This window comes from Ambystoma mexicanum, chromosome 6q (genome assembly GCF_040938575.1).
Source record: "Ambystoma mexicanum isolate Mex_15411 chromosome 6q, UKY_AmexF1_1, whole genome shotgun sequence".
Lineage (NCBI taxonomy): Eukaryota > Metazoa > Chordata > Amphibia > Caudata > Ambystomatidae > Ambystoma > Ambystoma mexicanum.
The window spans coordinates 1,124,227,923-1,124,249,716 of NC_090937.1; the positions used below are offsets into that span (position 1 = coordinate 1,124,227,923).

The 21,794-nt window shown below is 44.3% G+C and overlaps 1 protein-coding gene across 2 annotated transcripts in view; it reads right to left on the bottom strand.

The window, feature by feature from the left end:
- Positions 1–21,794, bottom strand: part of ATP10D (ATPase phospholipid transporting 10D (putative)) — a 2,065,840-nt gene that overhangs the window by 278,066 nt on the left and 1,765,980 nt on the right. For both annotated transcript variants that reach the window (XM_069631716.1, XM_069631715.1), the window contains one exon: positions 21,344–21,424. In XM_069631716.1, coding sequence (XP_069487817.1) covers positions 21,344–21,424 — 81 coding nt within the window. The remainder of the gene's footprint in view (positions 1–21,343; positions 21,425–21,794) is intronic.

Sequence of the window (21,794 nt, forward strand, 5' to 3'; positions counted from 1 at the left end):
AATGGTTTAGGGACTGACACTATTGAGAGGTTAGGCAATACAAGATTAAATGAGATGCCCAGGATCACACATTGGTAAAGGAGTGAAGGGGTGAAGCTGGGATTTGTGCCAATTCTGCAATTTCTGCATGTGAACACTTTCTTTTCCAGTTCTTACCATGAACTAAAACAATCTAATTTTATAAAAAACGGACTTGGAAAGTACACAAATGACATTACCAAACATGACCATTTTAAACAGAATATTGTAGAAGGGCGTTATGCAAAATGGGAATGATTCTAGCTTCATTCTCTCCATCATGAAGGGAAGTATAGAAGAATCAGCATACCAATCTATGTGATTTAACAAATTTAATCTGGGTTTGTGTTTTGTATTTTAAAGCTTTAAATACTTCCAAAACAATGTTTGTGACATTTTAATTTATAAACGTGCAAAAAAACCTTTGTCTTTTACCAAAAAGAAAACAGTTTTTGTGTCAAACAAGCAGAACTTAAAATATGCTTGCCTGAGGCCTGCAACACATGGACCGCTCTATTCTGTCTACCACCCCTTCCACCCAAATGGCCTACATAAGAAAAAAGGAGGATAGCTCATGGGCAACGTGCTCACTTTGGAAGCAAGACGTCACGGAGCACCACAGTTTCGATCCCTGTGTCGGCATCTTAGAAATCTCTGGGTATTAAGCGCGTTATAAATAACCTATCATATATCATATCAAATAATGGGCTAAACTATACCAGCAGCATGCAAGAAGGCAAACCTCACAGAAGACAGCACAGTAATGTAAGATATATTAGATGATTTGACCAGGAAAACGGTATCGTCTGCTGGCAAACCATAGTCTTGAATTTGGATACTTAGTCACCTCTTGAACTAACAGTTCATGGTATCGTTGGAGGCGATTGCCTAGGTTTTACAACACTCCATCTGAACAAACCAATTTCTACACTTTCACCATAAGGATGATCTGATAGTTTTTATAGCAACCCCTAGCTGGTGCAGGTACATTGCTGATAATAGCAGATGTTGTTCTGGAAAACCAAGTTCATATGCAGGCAGGTTTATAAACTTCAGACATAGGAATGGCTCAGTCAGCCTTGCTGGAATGTGATATTCTAATTGTGCATATTAACACATATCTCTGCAATGGGCGCTTCACACACTGAGCTAACTTCTGAACCACTGTGGCACTCAATTTATCAATATGCATTTCACCATTGCCTATTGAACATGATCAACATAATTCCCACAGGAAGGAAAGAATGCTACAGAGTTGTGCCGTAAGGAACACACAAACTACGTATAACACAGTGAACACAGAGAGCAATACATGATGAATTGATCAAGGCAGAATGTACTTGTCAAAACAGAAAGGCAATGAGTTTAGAGCCTCAGCAGCACCCCATAAAATATCCTGACGTGTGCTATTTAAGACTGGTGAACGATAGAATCTTCTTCATATCAGCTAGCCTTGTGGGTGCCCCTCTCCAAGGTGGGGGCCCTGGGCAAGTGCCCCTTTTGCCCTCCCATAAAGACATCTCTGGATACCGGATATGATATGGCATTTATAACGTGCCTATATGGACAGTCTACACAGGGTTAAATACGGACCATGAACTATCTGTTTCTATAGTATGGGTACACCTAATCGATATTCTGTTTTAGGTTTTTGTTATGTGCTTTGCAACCCCTAGGACTATTGGGGTATGGACTTCAAATTTAGCTGTATACATCTTCAAAACTGCCTATAGACGCATGTTGTTCGACCTGTTTTGTGTAATGTGATTTTTTTAACAATGCATTTCAGATGGACCTAAATGTTAGATGGCAACAGTAAATCTGTGGACCTAAATGTTATATGGCAACAGTAAGTTTGGGGGCTTGAGGCGTGTGATTGTGCACACTTCCACTTTATTCTCTTGAGCACGCACATTGTGTGAATTATCTGCACAGTCAGAATTATAATTAAGTATCTACATGGACTACTTTGTTTGCATTTGATCTGTATGATAGCAAAAATGTCCATATATATGCATCTTCATTAAGTGATTCTGTTATAACCTTATTGTCAAATTCATAACGAGTGACAGATCAAGATGTGTCAGAAGTTGGCTTTAACTTGCACCATTCAACATTTCACATGGTATAGTATTTCAGTTATGCGCACGTATTGTCACTATCAGGCTTTTTCAACAAGTCTATTCCAAATACATAGTGAACATACTGGTTCATAATAAGTGCCTATCCGAACACTAAGGCATTATGCAATAGATAATGGGACTTGTTGCCAAATGTATAGTTGCCCCTAGTTTTGTCTCACTGCAAAAATGCAGGGTGTGAATGAAATTACAGCAGATGCGCGGACTCAGCATAACAAACCCAATCACACTGCCACTTCGATCAATTAACAATTTGGCAATATGTGGCCTTGGTTAGGTGGACCAGCCCTTCTTTAGCCTTTCTGAGCACATATATGTATGTTGAGACAGGCATTGCGGTTTATACACGTCCAGTATATTGAGAACCTCAAGAGCTCCAATAGGACGAGGGACCTCCTAAAATGGCTGCCATTTGAGGCACAGATCGTAGCTCTCTGGAGACATGCTATATTCCTTAGTGGAGGTTTTTTACATCACTGTGGTTACGGAGACGGCATTTCTGTGATGCACAGATGTTATCTGGAAAGATCCAGGTAGCCTACGCCCTATCAAAAACTCTAATTTCATTCTGAAGATTCTTGACAAGATAGCGACCAATCAACTCCAGAAGCATATTGAAGCCCAGGGAACTCTTCACAAGCAGCAACGGGTTTCTGGGCGGCTCATAGTACTGAAATCAGTTAGATTTACATAATCATGCTTGAAATAGTAGATCGAGGCAAAGTAGGGATCCCGATGCTGCTTGATCTTAGAATAGCGTTTGACCTGGTGGATCACCAATTTCTGCAAAATGCTCTAGATAAAACAGCAGGCTGCTCTCTGGCCGCATTGGCATGGCTTTCATCGTTCCTCAAGGACCAGCGAGCCAGATTACACTGGGGGGATACATTCTCAGAGGCTGCATCCATTATTTGTGGAGTCCTGCAGGGAGCAAGCTTATCCCCACTGCTATTTAACCTCTACATAAGAAGTCTTTGTGATCTATTGCAAAGCGTCGGCATATTCTTTACGAATTACGCCGATTAGAAGGTGACTATCTCAGGGATAGTGCAAAAATAGCAGAAGTCTATAAGATCATAGACCACTGGATGCAACAACAGTGGATGTGTCTGAATAACACCAAACGGAGCTAATGATTTACAGAACACGTCAGGCTAGAGCCAAACTAAGCGGTGAATACAAAGTATTTGTTATTTAGGAGGCAAACATCCCTATGATGACCGAAGTTAAAATGCTTGGGATGATGGTTGAAGCCCCAGTAGGGTCAGAGGTACAGGTTAAGTACCTTCACAGGAACAATGCCTACTACCTGTGCCTACTGAGAGCTATCAGACCATTCCTGAACGAGGAACATACGGCTACCATCACCAGGGCGATTATCTTGCCACGACTAGACTATGGCACTGCCCCGCTGCTTGGAGCTACAAAGCGGGAAATTGAGAGATGTCAAGTAATGGAAACTGATGTGGTCCGTATAGTAAAGGGGTTTAAGAACAGAGGGTGCACAACGGTAGGAAGAAAATCCTTACATTGGCTTAGAATTGAGGACAGTTAAATTTAAGTCAAATGACAATAGTTCATAGGTGCTTATTTGGTGAGGTACTTATCTATTTTAAAAAACAGTTCTCCAGATACACCCCCCCCCCCAGGGACATCTATGATCAGCTGATCAGGGCCTGCTCAATGTGCCGAGTTTCCTTTCCAGTGCAGGCAGCGCAACACTGGAACAAGCTGCCTTTCACCCTCCGGCTAGAGGAAAACTATCGGACTTTCAGGAAATTGTTTAAAACTCACTTATTTCAATGAGTTGTTTATTCTGACAAATAGTTCGCTATTATTTTTATTAACTATTTGTACTCCGTCCCTCTGTTTTGTTCTTCTGTATTACCGCTCCCTGATGCCCGCGGGATTCCGGCGTGATATAAACATATAAACATAAACAAACATAAATATGCCGCGGCCGAAAGGCCTGCAAAGGTAACAGCGCATCGCGGCCTGCGAGGAGTTGCCATTTTTTGATTACTCATAACTCAATACTGTGGCTATTAGCATATGCTTCAAGTAGTAGGATGATCTTCAGGGCAGCATAGCAATAGCTTAGCCATGCTTATTTTTCTTGTTCACACGCAACTTTCCTGATGGAATTGAACCTTTCCCGTATGCGTGTATTTTTCAAAATAGAATCTTACAACAGTATTAACTACTCCACGCAACTGCGTCATTAAACCAGTAATTCATTGCAGCATTAGCTTTGGGCTATCACCCACATTTTTCTCAGAATCCTCCTAGGTGAGTGATATTTTGAATGCCAATATTTTTTTATTTTTTTTAACTTGTCAATAATTTTAATGAGCTACTGAGTACCACCTTGGGTTTTACTTTGACTTTTAGGATTAATTCTATGAAACAGGAACATAAGGTACCTGTATCATATACATCTTTGATCTGACACACTTGACTTTGTATGCTCGTTAGGAATGTATGATATTAGTAACATTACTTATGTGTCCATATTTTTTGTCTTGTGTTTTCCTTGGCTCTCATCGGTTCCGTTGATTTTCGACATAAAACAATGTTACATTATATCCTTTCATAATTCAATTTCATTTGCCAATGTGCGTCACATTTCCTTTTCTGATTTGGATAACAGGATATCAACCTCTCATATGCCCTTTGGTTTTGTTCTGCTTTTATACAACTGTCCTTGTACATGCTTTAAATGTTGTATATGATTGTTTATTTTGATTGTTGCAATACCATGTGTACATGCAATGCCCAGCCTTGAGAAAGAGCATGCGCTCGAAACACGTGTCGGCTGGTTCAGAAGTGGTTTCGCCTTGTTAAATTGCTTAATTAAATGCAATATTAACGGCCAATTGGCGCAGTGTGGTTGTATCTCTGTAATTGAATTGTTTTAGGCTTGTGGAACTGTAAGCAGAAGCTCCACATCCGACACAACCGCCCGCAGCCAAGTGTCCGCTTAAATTTACGTGCACCTAATCTGTAGTTACCAGCGCTGGGATTCCAGTTATTTTCTGCTTCTAGTAAAAAAATTGTGCTTAGGAACAAAGTGGGTGTGTTTTAAGTTATTGACAAAAGGAATGTGAAACATTCATTGACACCATGAATTCCATATTTAGGAAAAAAGGAAGCTCCACAGGCAGACACTGTCCTGAGGTAACGACCCAGGGTGGATAAGAGTCCATATGATAAATTGGCACAGACTTGGGGGTGTGGCGAAGGTTTGAGTGCGACCTGGGATACGAGTATAGGAGAGGTGTGTCTGACCGAGGTGGCGGGTTGCCTACAACAGGTACCTGTGGAAAAGGGAAAGGAGTGTTCCGCTTTAGGTAGACGAGGGTGGATTTTGTTGCATGCATTCAGAAGGATGCATCAACAGAATGCAGAGTTGCAGGTGAGTGCCATAAAACTGGAAAAGGAGCTGGCTGAGAAACAGATTGCGTTAATGCAGCAGCTTTAAATGAAGTTGTATCATGACAAGGCAGATAAATATCAAGCAGTAGCTGAGCGAGCTACTGTGAGTCCCGATACAAATAACGAAAGCGAAGAAGAGCAGAGGGAGGGTAAATACCTGAAAGGTAGCAACAGTAATTGCCACCGCGTGGGTTGATTAGTACCCCAACCAATGGGACGGAGATGCTTTCGACAGTACTACTTCAGAGAGTGGGTCGGAAGGGGAAGTGCCTTCCAAACCAGAAAAAGGCGACTGTTAAATCAGTCATGCGTAGGCGAGCTGGGCCAAATCTGAATAATCCTGGAGGTGGTTTAGGGGATTTGACAACGTTAGAGGATTATTCTCAACAGGAGGTTGGGGAAATAATTAACCAATTGAAACAGAGGGCTGGTGAGCCTCTGTTAACATGGATGGTCAGATTATTCGACAGAGGTTCAAGCAGGTTTTCTTGTGGAGGTGACGGACGCCTTCAGATTTCTGCCATTGTCACGGGAAACACATATTCAGGAGGTATTGCGTGCAGGGCCACCTCATGATGACAGGAGAGAACCGCAAGTGTTATTACACTTAGCTGCTCAAGGGTGTGATTGGAAGTATCCTATTACATTGGACTTGCCTAGTGAGGAGAAGAAATGGTATTCATTGAAAGAGGCAATTCAGAGGCTTAGGAAGCATGCCATGAAAGAAGCCATCCATGTGGAGGATCCCGAACATATGGGGGTAGTAGCATTATCGGTCTCAGCCCAAAATACAATCATTCAAACTTCTCTTCTGGCATACAAAAATTTAATTATGACTCTGCTGGTGGGGATTACTGGTAAAATAATGGATGAGGTGGTGGATGCTATCAGATAGTTCGCAGACCTAGGGGAATAGGGGAATAGGACAAGATAGATCCAGAGAGAGAGAGAGAAAGAGAGAAAGAGAGAGAGAGAGAGAAAGAGAGAGAAAGAGAGAGAGAGAGAAAGAGAGAATGAGAGAGAATGAGAGAGAAAGAAAAAGGGAGAGAGAGAGAGAGAGAGAGAGGGAGAGAGAGGTGAAGTGATAGACAAACCCCTTAAAAGAGGTTTGATAGCCGAGATTCTCGTGTATCCAGTAAAGATATGCTTTCTGCACTACTAAAAGATGGAATGCCACAAGAAGACATTGATGGAATCTTAACCCGAGAAATGTATCAGCTATATAAAAAAGAGAGGGCTCGAAGGAATAGAGCGGTACAGCAAGGGAAAAGGCAAGATGTGAATAAGCCAAATGGGGGTAGGGTCCCTTCTGCGCCGTTTTAGGAGGAGGCGGATGAGGAGTCCATGGGGACATCTTCACCATATCAGCCGACCTATGCTGATTTATGGAATGTTGTGAGCACGATGTTGGAGACAGAGTCCAAATACACGCGCTCTCACAATACAAAAAGGATTGTGGTCAAACTCCTGTAGCGGCAGGCCCGAATTAAGGTAGACAGAAACTCATGTGAATGTAAAGTTATTCTGGCAATCGGGAAATACACAAGAGGTTTGCGCTTTAATTAATACTGGGCAAGAGGCCTCATTGAATCATAGGAATCCTTCAAGATTCAATGGCAGGCATTTCACCATTACTGGATTGGGAGGAAAGAGACCCCTGCAGTCCAAACCAGAGATGACGTGAAAATTGGTCATATGAAAAAGAATAAATGCCAAGTGTTGATTGTTCCCATACCTGAATACATTATTGGGTTTGATATTCTGGAGGGGTTGACACTAAGATTGGGAGGTAAAACCTATCAATTTGGGGTGAGTGCACTGACGTGTACCCCCATCCTTGTGGGAAAATTGAAAATGGCCCCCGTGCAGGTTCCCTTAGCCACAAAACAGGTATCTATGAAACAATATCGTATTCCTGGAGAGCAGAAGGATATTTCAGAAACCATTAAAGGATATGTTGAAACAGGCGTGCTACGAGCTGTAATCACAGCTTGGAACAATCTGGTCTGGCCGGTAAGTAGCCGGACGGAACCTATAGGATGACTGCGATTATCGTGAGTTGAATAAGTACACTCCTCCGTTAATACCCGCAGTACCGGATGCGGTTACCTTGATTAAGAATGTGCAGAAGTTCGAAGAAACTTGGTACTTGGTGATAGATCTGACATATGCATTTTTCACTGTCCCGATTGCAGAAGAATGTCCAGAACAATTTGCATTTTCTTGGAATGGGAGGCAGTATACCTTTCAACATTTGCCCATGGGGTACACGCATAGTCCGACAATCTGTCACCGGCTGGTAAAATTCCATGCCAACCTGATGAGCAGATTTCACACTCTATTGATGACAGTTTAATACAGGGAAAGAATGAGCAGTGTGTGCGGATGCACCTAGACATCATTGTTGAGGGACTGAGAAAGGAATGCTGGGAAATTAATGAGACAAAACCAAAAGGTCTGCAAAGACTGATTTTTCTGGGAATTCAGTGACATAATGGGCATCGGGAAATGGTGCCAAAGGCTAAGCAAAAGATCCTTGAATTTTCTACACCTATGAATAAGAAACAAGCTGAACAGTTCATAGGGTTGTTTGGGTTCTTGGGACAGCATAAACTGCATTTGGGGCAGATTCTTGCGCCCTCTACAAAGTGATTCGGAAGAAATCTAATTTCGAGTGGAGAGAGGCACAAGAGAAAGCCTTTCAGTTGCCAAAAGATACTATACAGAGAGTGCTTGAGTTATGGCCATTGGGGGCAGGGGAAAGGGAATTGGATGAGTCTGTACAAGACAACTATGCCAATTGGAGTTTGTGGCAGGAACAGGACCGAAAGCATGTTCTTTTGGGGTTTTGGAGTCGTAAATTAGCCGAAGCTGTTAACCGATATACTCCTTTTGAAAAGCAGTCGTTGGCATGCTATTGGGCTCTTGTGGATACAGAGCAAATGACAGTGGGTCACGATGTACTGATCCGACTGGAAATTCTGGTCATGCAGTGGGCATTGAGCTCTCCTAAAACATACCGAATAGGACATGTTCAAAAGGCTAGCATCATTAAATGGAAGTGGTACATTCAAGATCGTGCCGGAAAGGGTGGAATTGCAAAATTGCATGAGCAAGTGGCGAGTGTTCCGTTGGTTGATTTGGAAACTTCGGAGGGGGCCGAAGTTAGCGAGTCCCGTATGGAGAGTTGTCAAGTGACCAGACTGAACATGCGTGGTTCACTGATGGTTCAACCAAATATGTGGGGACTCAGCTATACTGGAAAGCACTGCATATAATCCCAAAATGAAGAAAATATCTGGGAAAGGGAAGAATAGTCAATTCGCAGAATTGTATGCAGTGTATCATGCATTGAAGCAGGAAGTGCCTGGTTGTTATGTATACACATACTCATGGTCTGTTGCGAAAGGACCATTTGTTTGGCTGCCAATATGGCAGAAGAATGGATGGAAGATTCATGCCAAAGAGGTGTGGGGCAAAGAGTTGTGGCAAGATATTGCCGAAATGTTGATGCATAGTAAAGTAACCGTTTATCATGCAGACACCCATTTCGCAACCGACTCATTGGAATGTTGGTTCAATTCTGTTGCAAATGAACATGCCAAAATTTCAGTCATGGACACGAGGTCTGAGGAAGATGATATGGAAGGGATTGCTAAGTGGGCACACCAGAAAAGCAGGCATCTTGGAGAAGAGTAAGTTACTTACTAACTGTAACGTTCTTTCGACTGGATGTTCCTCCCATGTATTCCTCATCTTGTGATAATTTGTTATCACCAGCTACGCTGCTTCGGAATTTTTTTTCCGCCAGAGGGTGCTGTGCTCGAGGTCGTGGCATTGATTGTCCCTAGACGGGCTCTGTTCCGTGTCGACGTTACTGATGATATAAGTAGCTCGAGCCGCGCCCTTTGGCTTCAGTTCTGTTTTTTTGAGGAAATACACGTGGAACATCCAGGCCAATGCTGTGACTGATAGGCCCATTGTGAGAGGAAAGTAAGAAAACGTAAACTGTACTGCGGGGTAGGCTGGGAGGGTCGATGAGGAATACGTGGGAGGAACATCCAGTTGAAAGAACGTTACAGTTGGTAAGTAACTTGTTCTTCAAATGGATTGTGTCCTCCCACATATTCCTCATCTTGTGATAGGCTCCAATAGCAGTGATCAATTTGGAGGCGGGAGTGCTAGTTTTTGTTTTCATGGACGGAATGAAGTACTGCCCTGGAAAATAACCCCTCATTGGAGGAGGAGGCATCTAAGCAGTAATGCTTGATAAAGGTATGCATTGATGCCCATGTTGCAGACGAGCAAATGTCTTTTGCAGGGACTACCCTCTTCAAAGCCGCAGAAGTAGCCATTCTCCTAGTGGAGTGAACAAGTAGCCCATCGGGTGGGTCTTTTCCTGCTAATCTGTAGCATTCCAATATAGCCAGAATGATCCAGCGGGATATAGTTTGTTTTGTCACCGCTAATCCCAATTTACGACCTGTGTAACCCACAAAGAGTTGGTCATCTTGACGTAATTTTGTCATTCTTGAAATGTAAAAGCCGAGGGCCCTCTTGGGGTCCAGTCTATGTAGTCTCTCCTCTTCTTTTCCCAAATGAGGAGGAGGATAGAATGTTGGTAAAATTATTTTCTGTGACTAATGAAAGTCGGAAACTACCTTCGGTAAGAAAGATGGTTTAACCTTAAGAACTACCTTATCCTTGTAAAAGATGGTATGTGGAGGTTTACATGAGAGAGCCTGTAGTTCACTAACCCTGCGGGCTGTTAATGCCACAAGAAGGACAGTTTTTAATGTTAAAATCCTCAATGGACAAGATTGCAGAGGGTCAAATGTAATGCAAGTTAGGAATTTAAGAACTAAGTTTAAATCCCAAGTTGGAACATAAAACGTTATTGGTGGATATACATTGGTAAATCCTTTTAGGAACTGTATGATTAATGGAATCTTAAAGTAAGAAACCTCTTCTGAGGAGCGCTTAAAAATGGACAGCGCAGCAAGGTATCCTTTGATTGTTCCGACCTGGAGCCCCAGATTGGCTAAATGTAACAGGAAAGAAAGCACCATTGGGGTGTCACATTGAAAAGGGTCCACATCCCTATCTTTGCACCAGTTAATTAACTTGTTCAAACGACACTGGTACAAAGATTTTGTTGCTGGCCTTCTGGCTGAAAGCAAAATCTCCATTACGTCATCCGGAAGATCCCAATCCTTGTATCTCAACCTCTCAGAAACCATGCCTGTAGGTTGAGTGTCTTGACCTCTGGATGGAGAACCAGACCTTCCTCTTGCGAGAGAAGATCCTCTCTTTGTGGAAGACGTACTGGAGGGCAGATGGACATGTCCAGAAGGTCCGGATACCACGTCCTCCTGGCCCAGTCCGGGGCAATTAGGATCATGGTCTTCCTGAACTTTCTCAACCTCCAGATTACTTGAGGAATCACAGGGACTGGAGGAAACGCATACAGCAGGAGAAAATCCCAGTCCACCACAAACACGTCTACTAGAGCGCCTCTCGGGGGAAATTCCCTCGAGCAGTACAGTTTGCACTTCCGGTTTACCGTGGATTCGAACAGATCCACTTGAGGGGTTCCCTAAAGGGTGAAGATCTCCAGAAGGACTTCCTGAGCTAAATCCCATTCGTGGGAGACTGTGCTCTGCCTGCTCAGAGCGTCTGCTGCCGTGTTCTCCTCTCCGGCTAGGTGAACTGCCGATAGAGAGATTCCTTCTCGTATTGCCCAGAACCAGAGCTGCATCGCCTCTCTGCACACAAGTAGTGATCCTACGCCTCCTTTTGTTGAGGTAGTAAATGGCCACTGTGTTGTCTGTCATTATCAGGACATTCTTTCCCTGTACAGAGGGCAGGAAGGCCTTCAGCGCTAGTCTGATTGCCCTCAGCTCCAATAGGTTGATGTGTAGACTGGACTCCGATGGAGACCAACGTCAGCTGATTTTCAGATCGCTGGTGTGAGCTCCCCACCCCGTGAGTGAGGCGTCCGTTAATACTGTTATCTGCGGCCATGGTTGCCAAAAAGATTCTCCCTTGAGGATGTTGTTGTTGCAAGCCCACCATAATAGATCCTGAGCAACTGCGCTCGGGACTTGCAGAAGATCTGACATATTCCCCGAGAATTGGGACCACCAAGTTCTGAGGGCCCATTGAAGGCATCTCATTCTCAGTCTGGCCTCTGGCACCAGAAAAATGCAGGATGCCATGTGGCCGAGCAACCTCTGAAAATCGAAGGCCGGCAGATGCTGGGCTTTCTGGAATTTTGTTACCATCTGCTGGATGTGGAGAGCTCTTACCTCGGGCGGCGAGGAAGTGTCCAAGACTGCTCCGATAAACTGGAGTTGTTGGGATGGTATCGTGGGATTTCTTGAAATTGACGGAGAAGCCCAGGTTGTGTAGGAAGTGGCAGGTGATCGACAGATGTTCCTGAGCTTGTTCTGGAGAATGCGCTCTGATCAACCAGTCGTCCAGGTAGGGGTAGACGTGAATCCCCCCTTTCCTAAGACTCGCTGCCACTACCCCCATCAGCTAGGTGAAAACCCTCGGAGCGGAGGTCAGCCCGAAAGGCAGAACTCGAACCCGATAGTGAGAACCGCCAACTGCGAACCTCAGGTATTTTCTGTGCTTGGGATGGATTGGCACATGAAAATAAGCTTCCTGAAGGTCCAATGATACCAACCAGTCTTGGAGTTGGAGAGCCTAAAGGATCTGAGAAAGGGTTACCATCTTGAACTTGTCCTTCCTGAGGAACTTGTTCAATTTTCTTAACTCCAAGATGGGTCTCAGTCCTCCGTCCTCCTTTGGGATGAGAAAGTAAAGGGAGTGCCAACCTTTGTTCCTCTCCGCTACAGGTACATGTTCTATTGCACTTTTCTCTAGCAGGATTAAAATTTCCTGCAAAAGGAGCGGGTCTGGAAATTTGGCAGAGCTGGCTCCCGGTGGATGATAGTGAGGTCTTTTTAGGAAGGGAAGGCAGTGACCTTGAGCTACTGTTTACAGTGCCCAAGCATCTGAAGTAATGCCTCGCCATTCTTTCAGATGTTGAGAGATTCTGCCTCCCACTGGTGTTTTGTATGATAAGACCTCAGAGATTTGGAGGTGGCTGCAGGAGCGGCTGAGGGCATATAATCTTTCCTCGTCCACCACGAGTGACATTCCTTTTTCCCCTTTGAAAAGCCTGTCCTCTTCCTCTACCTACAGAAGAGTAGTATCGAAAAGTACGACCCCTCCAGGAAAATGAGTCCGATGAGGCAAGGGTTTAGTCGCATGGGTGCACTAAGGGATTTAGCTGCCGCTTTTGAAGTCTGTAGTTTTTCTAGGCTCTCATCAGCCTTACTACCAAACAACCTCGAGCTATCAAAGGGCATGTTGAGAAGTCTGGTCTGCACATCTGGTGCAAACACAGACTTTCGCAACCACGCAAATTTGCATAGCACTGTGCTTGATGCCATGGATCTGCTAATACTATTAGCAGTATCCAGTCCAGACTGGAGACATTCCCCCATTGCCTCCTTCCCGTCTGACTATATTCAGGAAGCCTTCCCTTTCCTCACCTACCGGAATATGTACAGCCGCCGTCGAGATGCATTCCCACAGGGTATGTGTGAACCTGGCCAGTGTACAGGCGACATTGGTTGATTTCAAGGCCATGCTACCTGAAGTAAAAACTTTACGAGCCCAAGCATCAACCCTCTTATCCTCCCTATCCAGAGGTATGGATGGGTATGCTGTCTGTATCGAAGAAGTAGCAGCCTGAATAACCAGACTTTCTGGAGTAGGGTGTCTATTCAGATATTCTGGATCAGAAGTAGAAGTTCTGTACTTCTTTGCAAGATTACTGTCTACTGCAGCAATGTTATCAGGTTTTTCCTAGTTCCTTGTAACTGTCCTTTGAGGCGTACTATGGAAAGGGAGAACTGGATCTTTCTGGGGTCCTCGGACTATTATGTCCGTCAAATCATCTTGCTCAAAAGTAGGTGAGGCTCTTCCCCAACCCATATACTATCACCCTGTTCATCAAACTCCTGTGCCCGAGTCTGCATGTTCTGCAGGATCAGGTGTAGCAAACTCCAATTCAGGTGATGTGTCAACACCACTAGCAGAATGAGTTTCGCATAGGTCTCTCATTTTAGTTTCAGGGTTTATAAGTTCCTCTGGAACTTGTCTAGTGCCATATTTTACTCCGAAAGGAGTGACCTTTTCATCCTCAGACAAATTCTTCAAAAATGGAAGACAGACCTAAAATAATCCGACTTGCGCAAAGGTGTAAACCTTCTCTCTTCCTCCTGATTTTTTGTCGAATGAATAGGTGTTTTCTTTGAAGGGGGTCGAAGGAACCTTTGACACAATCAACGAAATCTACGATAAGGGCGTTGAAGATAGTATAGGCTTTGTTGTCGAAGCTGTCGGCGCCGATGGCATCGACAAAGTTGCACTCGACTTTGACAACTTCTGCTTTTTATGAGGGATCTGAGAAACACTCGATCCTCAAGGATCTCTCGATGATTTGTCGACTCGAGTTTTATGGGTACTACTAGGTTTTACCGCTGTAGTTCCCGACTTCCCTGTGTCGTCCCGTGGAGCGACCAGTGTCTGGCTTTTCTGAGGTTTCTGTCGAGGTCGCATTCTCAAAGACCTGCATCATTTTTCTTCTAAAATGTTCCCATTTTGTAGGGGAATCCGATCTTGTTGGACATCAAACCAATTCAGTCGATGTATCAGATGATGACGATGGAGATCTACGTCTCCTTTTAGTTTTTTAGAAGACGACGATCGTCTCGACCTACTACGAGATCAGGATCTCTTCGAATTTTTTTTATGACGTTCCGATTCCTTTGAATCGGACGATTTCTTATGCTTTTTAAACAAGGCCCTCAAAGTGGCCTTTGACACCTCCCGCCCCACCGCTAACTTACTTTTCCTCTCACGGAGGGCCTTCTCCGTCATCGACTGACAGGAGCCACAATCGCCGGTTCGATGATCCGAACCCAGACACCAAAGACAGATACGGTGAGGATCAGTGATAGACATCTTCAATCCGCGGTCTACATACTTTTTAAACCTAGGACTTAACTCTCACTGACCCTCATGGGTAGCTAATCCCTCCTTCTATGGGGCGTAATCTGAAAGGGTGTTATGAGCGTGTTTTGGATGCAGTGCAAAGATTGAATAACAGACCGATCGCCAATGCTGAGACTCCATTAATGCGTATGTTAACGCCAGCCTTACAAATGAAGCCAAACTGAGCATGTGAAACATTAATGTACTGGGAAATTTAACCTGGAGCGCTAGGTCCTTATCAAGCCACACCGAAGTCTGCAGGGGTGGAGTTGCATGCAAAGGTGGAGATTAGGCTTGAGACCAGAGGAATCAGTGTTATTGACACAGGGATTGGAGTGCAAATTCAATCAGAGCATATGGGATTAATTGCCCCTAAATCTAGAGTAGCACTGAGGGGATTACAAGTCGTGGGAAGGATTGTGGATGCTGATTATCAAGGAGAAAGGCTGACGATCACGTCCAGAGTCAACTAGCACCACGTCGAGTCAAGATGGATCGACAACCGAGTCGAGATGCACTACGCACCCCGTCGAAACGTTTTCCAAGCAGCTGACACAGGAATGGATATCTATACCATGACTAATCAGCTGGAGAAAGCAATCCATTGAAATGTTTTTATTGTGTGCATTAAAACTTAGAGGGAGAGTGCATTTCACAATGAACTATCTGTACAGTAACATATTAATGATGGCTGTGAGAAACCGGAGGGTATTCTCACAGGTAGACTTTGGGAAACCCTTATTCCTGGGGGTGGACAAGCGAGGGTGGATAACCTGGGTTAGGGAGCATAGGGTTATGCTCGGGGGAATGCCCCAGGTGAGACGCAGTGCTATTCTGAGGAAGGAGAGGCGAATTCTATCTCCGAGGCCTTTATATGCTACAATACATCTGCCTCACCTCCTCCCATTAAATCTCTCCTACTGGATTCAATGTCCCCTCTGTACAGAACCCATCCCCTAAAATTATAAACCCACATGCACTTTAGGATTATCTATCTCAGAATCCCTGTTCCCTACCCGACTACTCCCGGTCATTGCCCTTTCCATTCTTCTTTCCCGATACCCCAGTATACTGCATTGACAACACACTACCATTCCAACAATGCCCCCATGTTCAGGTTACGATAAAACCTTCAATCATTTTTGTTCACTCCACAACCCCTACAAGTTGCACTCTTCTGAATTTACCAAAACCCCTAGAATGAAGGCTATAATTACATATGAACACCTCTTCCCCGTCCTACCACACAGAACACCAAAACCTCTACCTCTCCCCTTTCCCGACTTGAGCACTTTTCCCCTCAAACATGAAAACCAAAGGACTAACCCTACTAGAGCTGTTTACCTAACATGTCCCAACCGCAGTATCAGGCAAAGTCAGGCAGTTAATCTGAATCACACACACCTGACGGCCGTTTCCCTTCCACACAGGGCTAAAAGCTGGAGCAAGAGAGCACAGTACGAGCAAGGCAGATTGCACACGAGTCAGCTACCCAGGCCCGGCAGTTCAAGTGGAGAAAGGCAGCGAATATAGAGAGGCTAACAAGGAGAGATACGACCTTGCCCTTTTTGACGCAGACCCGTGAAACCTCTGCAGAGCGAATCGTAAGACTGAGGACAATAGCCCAAGTGTGCAGCAACAGATGTCAATGGTACACGGAGCGTAGCGATGCTGATAAACCAGAGCGAGGGAGACTCCTGCTTCTGTGGTACCGGCCTGGACTCCAGTTATGAGGAAAGCCAAGCGGTTCATCATAGCCGGTGAGTCAAAAGGGGAAACCGATAAGAACCGGGCTGTGGTGAATTAAAGTCGCAAAGTGACAGAAGTACAAAGAACTGTATAATTGTTAAAGGGACACCAGCTGCAGAAGGGGACCGGCACAACATGGGTGCTGCTCTGAAAAACTCTGGTCAATCCCAGTCTGAGTGAAACTACAGATACCAGAAGGCCGTAGGAAAGCCGCCAAGATAAGTCAAAGTGGCAATACGGGAGGTCAAGCAAAATCCTGTACAGCCGAAAGCCTTTGATCTAAGAACTATAAAGAAAGCAAGGTAAGTGAATCCCGCCACATAAGAAAATAACAGAAGTGAATCCTGTAAACATTGAAAGTAAATGTGAAGTTGGCAAGAGTGAACTCGGGAGAGGGATGATGACGAGAAGGGGGCAAAGTCTAAAGTCCCAAGAAACAGTGTGTTGACAAAGGTGAATCCGACCGAGGGATGTCCACTGAAACTGTTTAAAAAGACAATAAGATTGGTGAATAAAGACCAAGCCATAGTGAACCCAGAGGAGGGAGGCTGAAAGTAAAGAGGGGGACCCAGGGGTGAATAATACTCACCCAAAGTAAAACCAGGATACAACACATTCAGTTGAAGAAACTTTTGTTTTGTTATTGAATCTGTCAGGACCTCGAAGGCAAGACACTTTCAAGAGAAATTAGACTTGCCCATCAACAGAATCTCGAGAGTGTACTGTGCTCCAAGATCACACTTTACCCTGTGCTCAAAACGTGGGGGAGACTCAAACTACCACATCCTGCCATTATTTGTGAACACTTTCTTTTCTTGAAAACCATCCCACACCCTTTTTGTATTACTTGTAAGGTTTGCCAATAGGTTTCTTAGTATAGGGCCTTTTTATTTGTCACAACCCCACTAGGACTGCCTTATTTTCATTTGATGGTCGACACTTGCTCCCATCTTAGATTTAGGTTTAAATTAGGCGTTTTCCCAACCTGCATATAGTTTAAAAAACAACCTTGAACTGTTACCACTTGTGTCCGTCTTTACTGTTGCCACCATGAGTTCCTTACAGTACTGTGATGGCAATTCCCTAGATGTAGCCTAATCAGAAGTGCAATCACCTGTGAGCCAAATAATCATCCCACCTATGATTCATGTGCTGGAAACTGACTGTTTAGTTTAGGTATATATACTTTAGAAAGACTGCACCACGCGGCAACGTAGGCCAAGGCTGCAATAAGCTTAGTCGCCATGTTGCATTTTACTTGGGAGCACTGCTAGTTCAGAGTGAGAAGACATCTGGGAGATCCACAGTTATAGTGCTCTGTTGCGTTCTCTCTAGTGGAGTGGGATGCCACTAGTTCTGAACCACAAATAATTGTTTTATTAATGTGGTTGTCCCCTGTTGTGTCAAGACAATTACTGACAAGTTTTCGAACTGGCACGCAGGCTTCCTGCAAAGCATGATTGTACCAACATGGTATTAGATCTTGCAAAATAGCAGGGAATGAGTTCCACAATACCATTGCTTATATTCCATTAGTCATGACATCAGAGGACAACAACTCTATTACTGAGGAGAGTCACACACCTGGGGTTAAACTTTAAAGTGAAGGGCTCATATCCTTGCTCACTGTGACAAGCCCCTGGATCATGGGGTATGATTGGGCAGATCAGGCCTTCATTCCAAACTCCCTCCCCCCCCTGCCCGCCCCCTCAGACAAGCATCATGTAATGGGTGTAAAAGCGGTCAGAACCCCCACCCCCTCAATCTGCCCCAAGTAGCAGATAGGAAAATTCTTCACACAGGCGAGACAGGTAAGGTGCAACTCAGCAGTAACATTTTTAAAACTATGATGTTGGAATTGGTTACAAAAGTAGAAAAAAGACAGCACTAGATTTCTGAAGGAATTGACTGCTTTATTTGTGTTTCTGTGCTAGTCTTTTTGGATAGTTTGTGTCCTACTTATCTAGAGTTTTCTGGTATCCATCAATTCCATCTGTGCTAGTCATTAGGAGTACTGGAAGCACAGATCATAATATGCAACACGTTTTGTGTTCTCTGTGCTTTGATAGCTCACTTTGCACTATTCATTTTGGGTATTTGAATACCTATTCAAACCACAGCAATACGACTCTCTTTGGCTCTTTTGGCTTTGTCAGTGCTCTTGCACTATATTTTTGTGGTATTAGATTCACCACTCCCATCCCTTCATTTATTCTCTCATCTGTGGCAGTGCCACAGTGTATGTTTTTTTTTCTAATGATCCTTCCCCAATTATCACCATGCACCTTTATTCCGTTCTCTTGACATCAGTACTTCTGTGCAAGGTTGTCCTAATGTTCGAAACAAAGCCCCTTTGCTCAGCCTTTGGAGCTTTATAAAAACTCCTCCCACAAAGCAATTCTTCATTGGACCCTGTGCCACCCTCTCTCCCCAAATTATCCGTCCTCCCCTCAATCCATCTCTTTCTTGAGCCCATTGTCGCCTCAATTTGCCATTCATTACTGCCTCCATAACGCATGCTCTCCAGAACCAGCTACACTCCTTCAGCTCTCTGTGAGCTCTATCAACATGACCTAGTTTGCATGATTGTGATGGTTCCTCTGCGGCTCCCTCTTTTGCATCCAACGCTAAAGTTTCTCCCGGTCTGGTTGTCTCACAGCAGGATGTTTCATGAGCTTGTTCCTGATGCTTCGGATCTGCCTCTTGGATCCCCATTACCCAGGTTGCTTGCTGTCTGGATTGGCTCAGACTATGCTCAATAAGTTGTTCACCAGCCTGTTCCTCGCTTAGGACCAGAGTATTGTTGGAGGTTCTCAAAGCCTCAGGTCTGCTACTCGCATGCCACCATTATCAACAATCTTCCTGCTGCATTGCCCACAGCTGCTCAAACTCTTCATTGCGGCTGTTCACTGCTACTCACACTTTGCATCTCTAGTCATCTTCTATTTTGTGGACCCAGGAGTTGGCTGACAGGGTCATATTACACCATGATTATCAAAAACATGCTCACGATTTTGCATATTTCAGTTGTATAAAGGAATGACTTTGCGCAGGTTACACATCATTGATACACAATGCATGGCTTGACACAGAGCTGTGGCATAAGCTGAGTGAGAAGGAAGACGCACCGTGGGAACAAAATAGTTGAAAAAATAAAGAATGGCACTGCATAGCCCTACTGTATTGGGAACACTCAACCTCAAGCAAAGCAATCTATGAGGGGGCTGGATGCAATGGGACACTGACAAATTGGATTCCGCCTCGCAGGAGTATAAGGGTGAGCAGGGACAAATGGCTCGCTCAGCACTCACACTTCTACAAAGCAAAACACAACGCAATCATAAAGGTAAAGCAGGGACAGTTAAGAGATATACCTCCTTTGACTTTTGTGATAATGCAGGCTGAGGGCAGGCTGTACTCCTAAGAGGGGTGTGAAGGTCAACCAGTAGTGTCCCAAACAACACAGTCTCACAGTCCAAAATAAAGGAACACTTTAATGAAACACAGCTGCAAGTAGAACAAAACGAGATTCCAGTACAAAAACCCACCCTAGAGGAAACACAGAAAAGATGCGACAGACTGGCGAAAGTAGCATTTTGAGCTTAGTTCTAGTCGTTGTAGGTAAGGTACTACCAAAAAGGATACCTTCGTGAAGACAGGGACGATCGTGACCTAACCAGTCTCGAGGGCCCAAGTGGGCCGGGGGAATCTGGGGAGAGATGGGGTGCAGTTCAGTGTCACAGATACCTGAATTCAGTTCTCGGTAGACTGATGAACCGTTGATGCGAGCTAATCAGGCTTAGTTGGGAACGTAGGATCGCGGACGCCCTGGCAGCAAGAGCATAAGTCCTCAGGAGATTGGTCCCCCTAAAGCAGGATAGCTTTAGACTAATCACTGCCCCTGGTGGGAGTGGACTTTGCTCTCTGGAGCTTGCACCCAAAGTGCTTTGCTCCAGGGGAAACAGAGGAGAGGGAAACGGAAAGCAAGAGCTTCTCCCATTGTCCAGAGCACTCCTGCTTATTCTACCCCATTCACAGTTACCACCTAACAACAAAAACCCTTTAAACATGCAGCACTCTGCTGTGAGGCTGCTCCTTCTGAATGGGTGTGCTTCTTTGATAACTGGGCACAGAGGCGCTGCCTGATGTGCTACGGGCTCTGGGGGAGGGGGTAACCGGCCCTCACAAACAGAATCAAAGAGAGGATGGGTCTTCTGGCTTTTTGTCCTGACAGGTGCAGTATTGGCCAGGCTGGACCTAATACACATTCCCTTTCACAATAGAGCTGACTCAGAGGAGCTGACACACTATGCCTTAACTCGAGCATAGATTATTCTTAGAGATTACCCTGCCACCCACATGGTGTACTCATGATCGTCGTAGTTTGGGTACAGCGGGCGTATCTTAAATGTCACCCCTGTGCTGCAGTGACTTTGCTGTCAACGCAGCGGTCGAGTGGGCATTGTGTAATCTTTGAGCCTGCTCTAAGCCCTGAGCAGAGCGTGTGCTGCGGATCAGGCTACTGATGCAGCAGGGCACAAGTGCACTATGCTTTTGGCATGGAGTTGCGACAAAGGGTATCTGGTTAGTAGATTACCCTTTTGAAGAAGGAATCACCCGCATCATTCTAGGTATTAAAAATCAAAAAAGCCAGGGCTTTGCACCTTTTTCAGATGACAGTTCCTCACAGCATTTGGGGTGTTTTTCTCATAGCCATTGCTCCGTGATTGTTTACAGGGGCCCACAACTCATATTTTTATCAAACTACTTTTTACTTAAACAGCAAGTAATAGACCCTAGCCTTATATTAAACCCTTGTTAGAGACTGCAAAACAGTCTAGTAAATTTAGCAATCCATACCTCAAATGCCTTCATGTATCAAACATTAGTACAATACAAAAAAAGGTATATATCCGAAATGTACTTACAGAATATGGAACAAAGAAGCAAATCACACTTTGGTAAAATGCATCCAGTATTGTGATCCAAAAAGTTGAAGGAAGATATGCCTTAATAAAAGAAAAACATGACAATCCATGAAAATCGGAATAATCTCCCATCCTCTTTTATGCAAACATACACTTTTCGCACAAAGACACAAAATTAGGGAAGCCAGTTTATGGCACATTATATAATAAAGGGTCATTGTGTATTCTAAAATGATCAGCTATTCTGTATACATTTTGGATGCAGGATTTCACAGCATTCATAAAGGTAAAAAGGACCACCATTTTTTTTTTATAAACAATGACTTTTAGAACAAGTTTGGCCAGTATAGCATGATGATGGAAAGCTTTGTCATAAAGTCTGAAGATAGTTTCGGAATGGTAAAAGTCTGCCAATGATTTTCTACCTCACTAGTGCACTAACAGTTATATG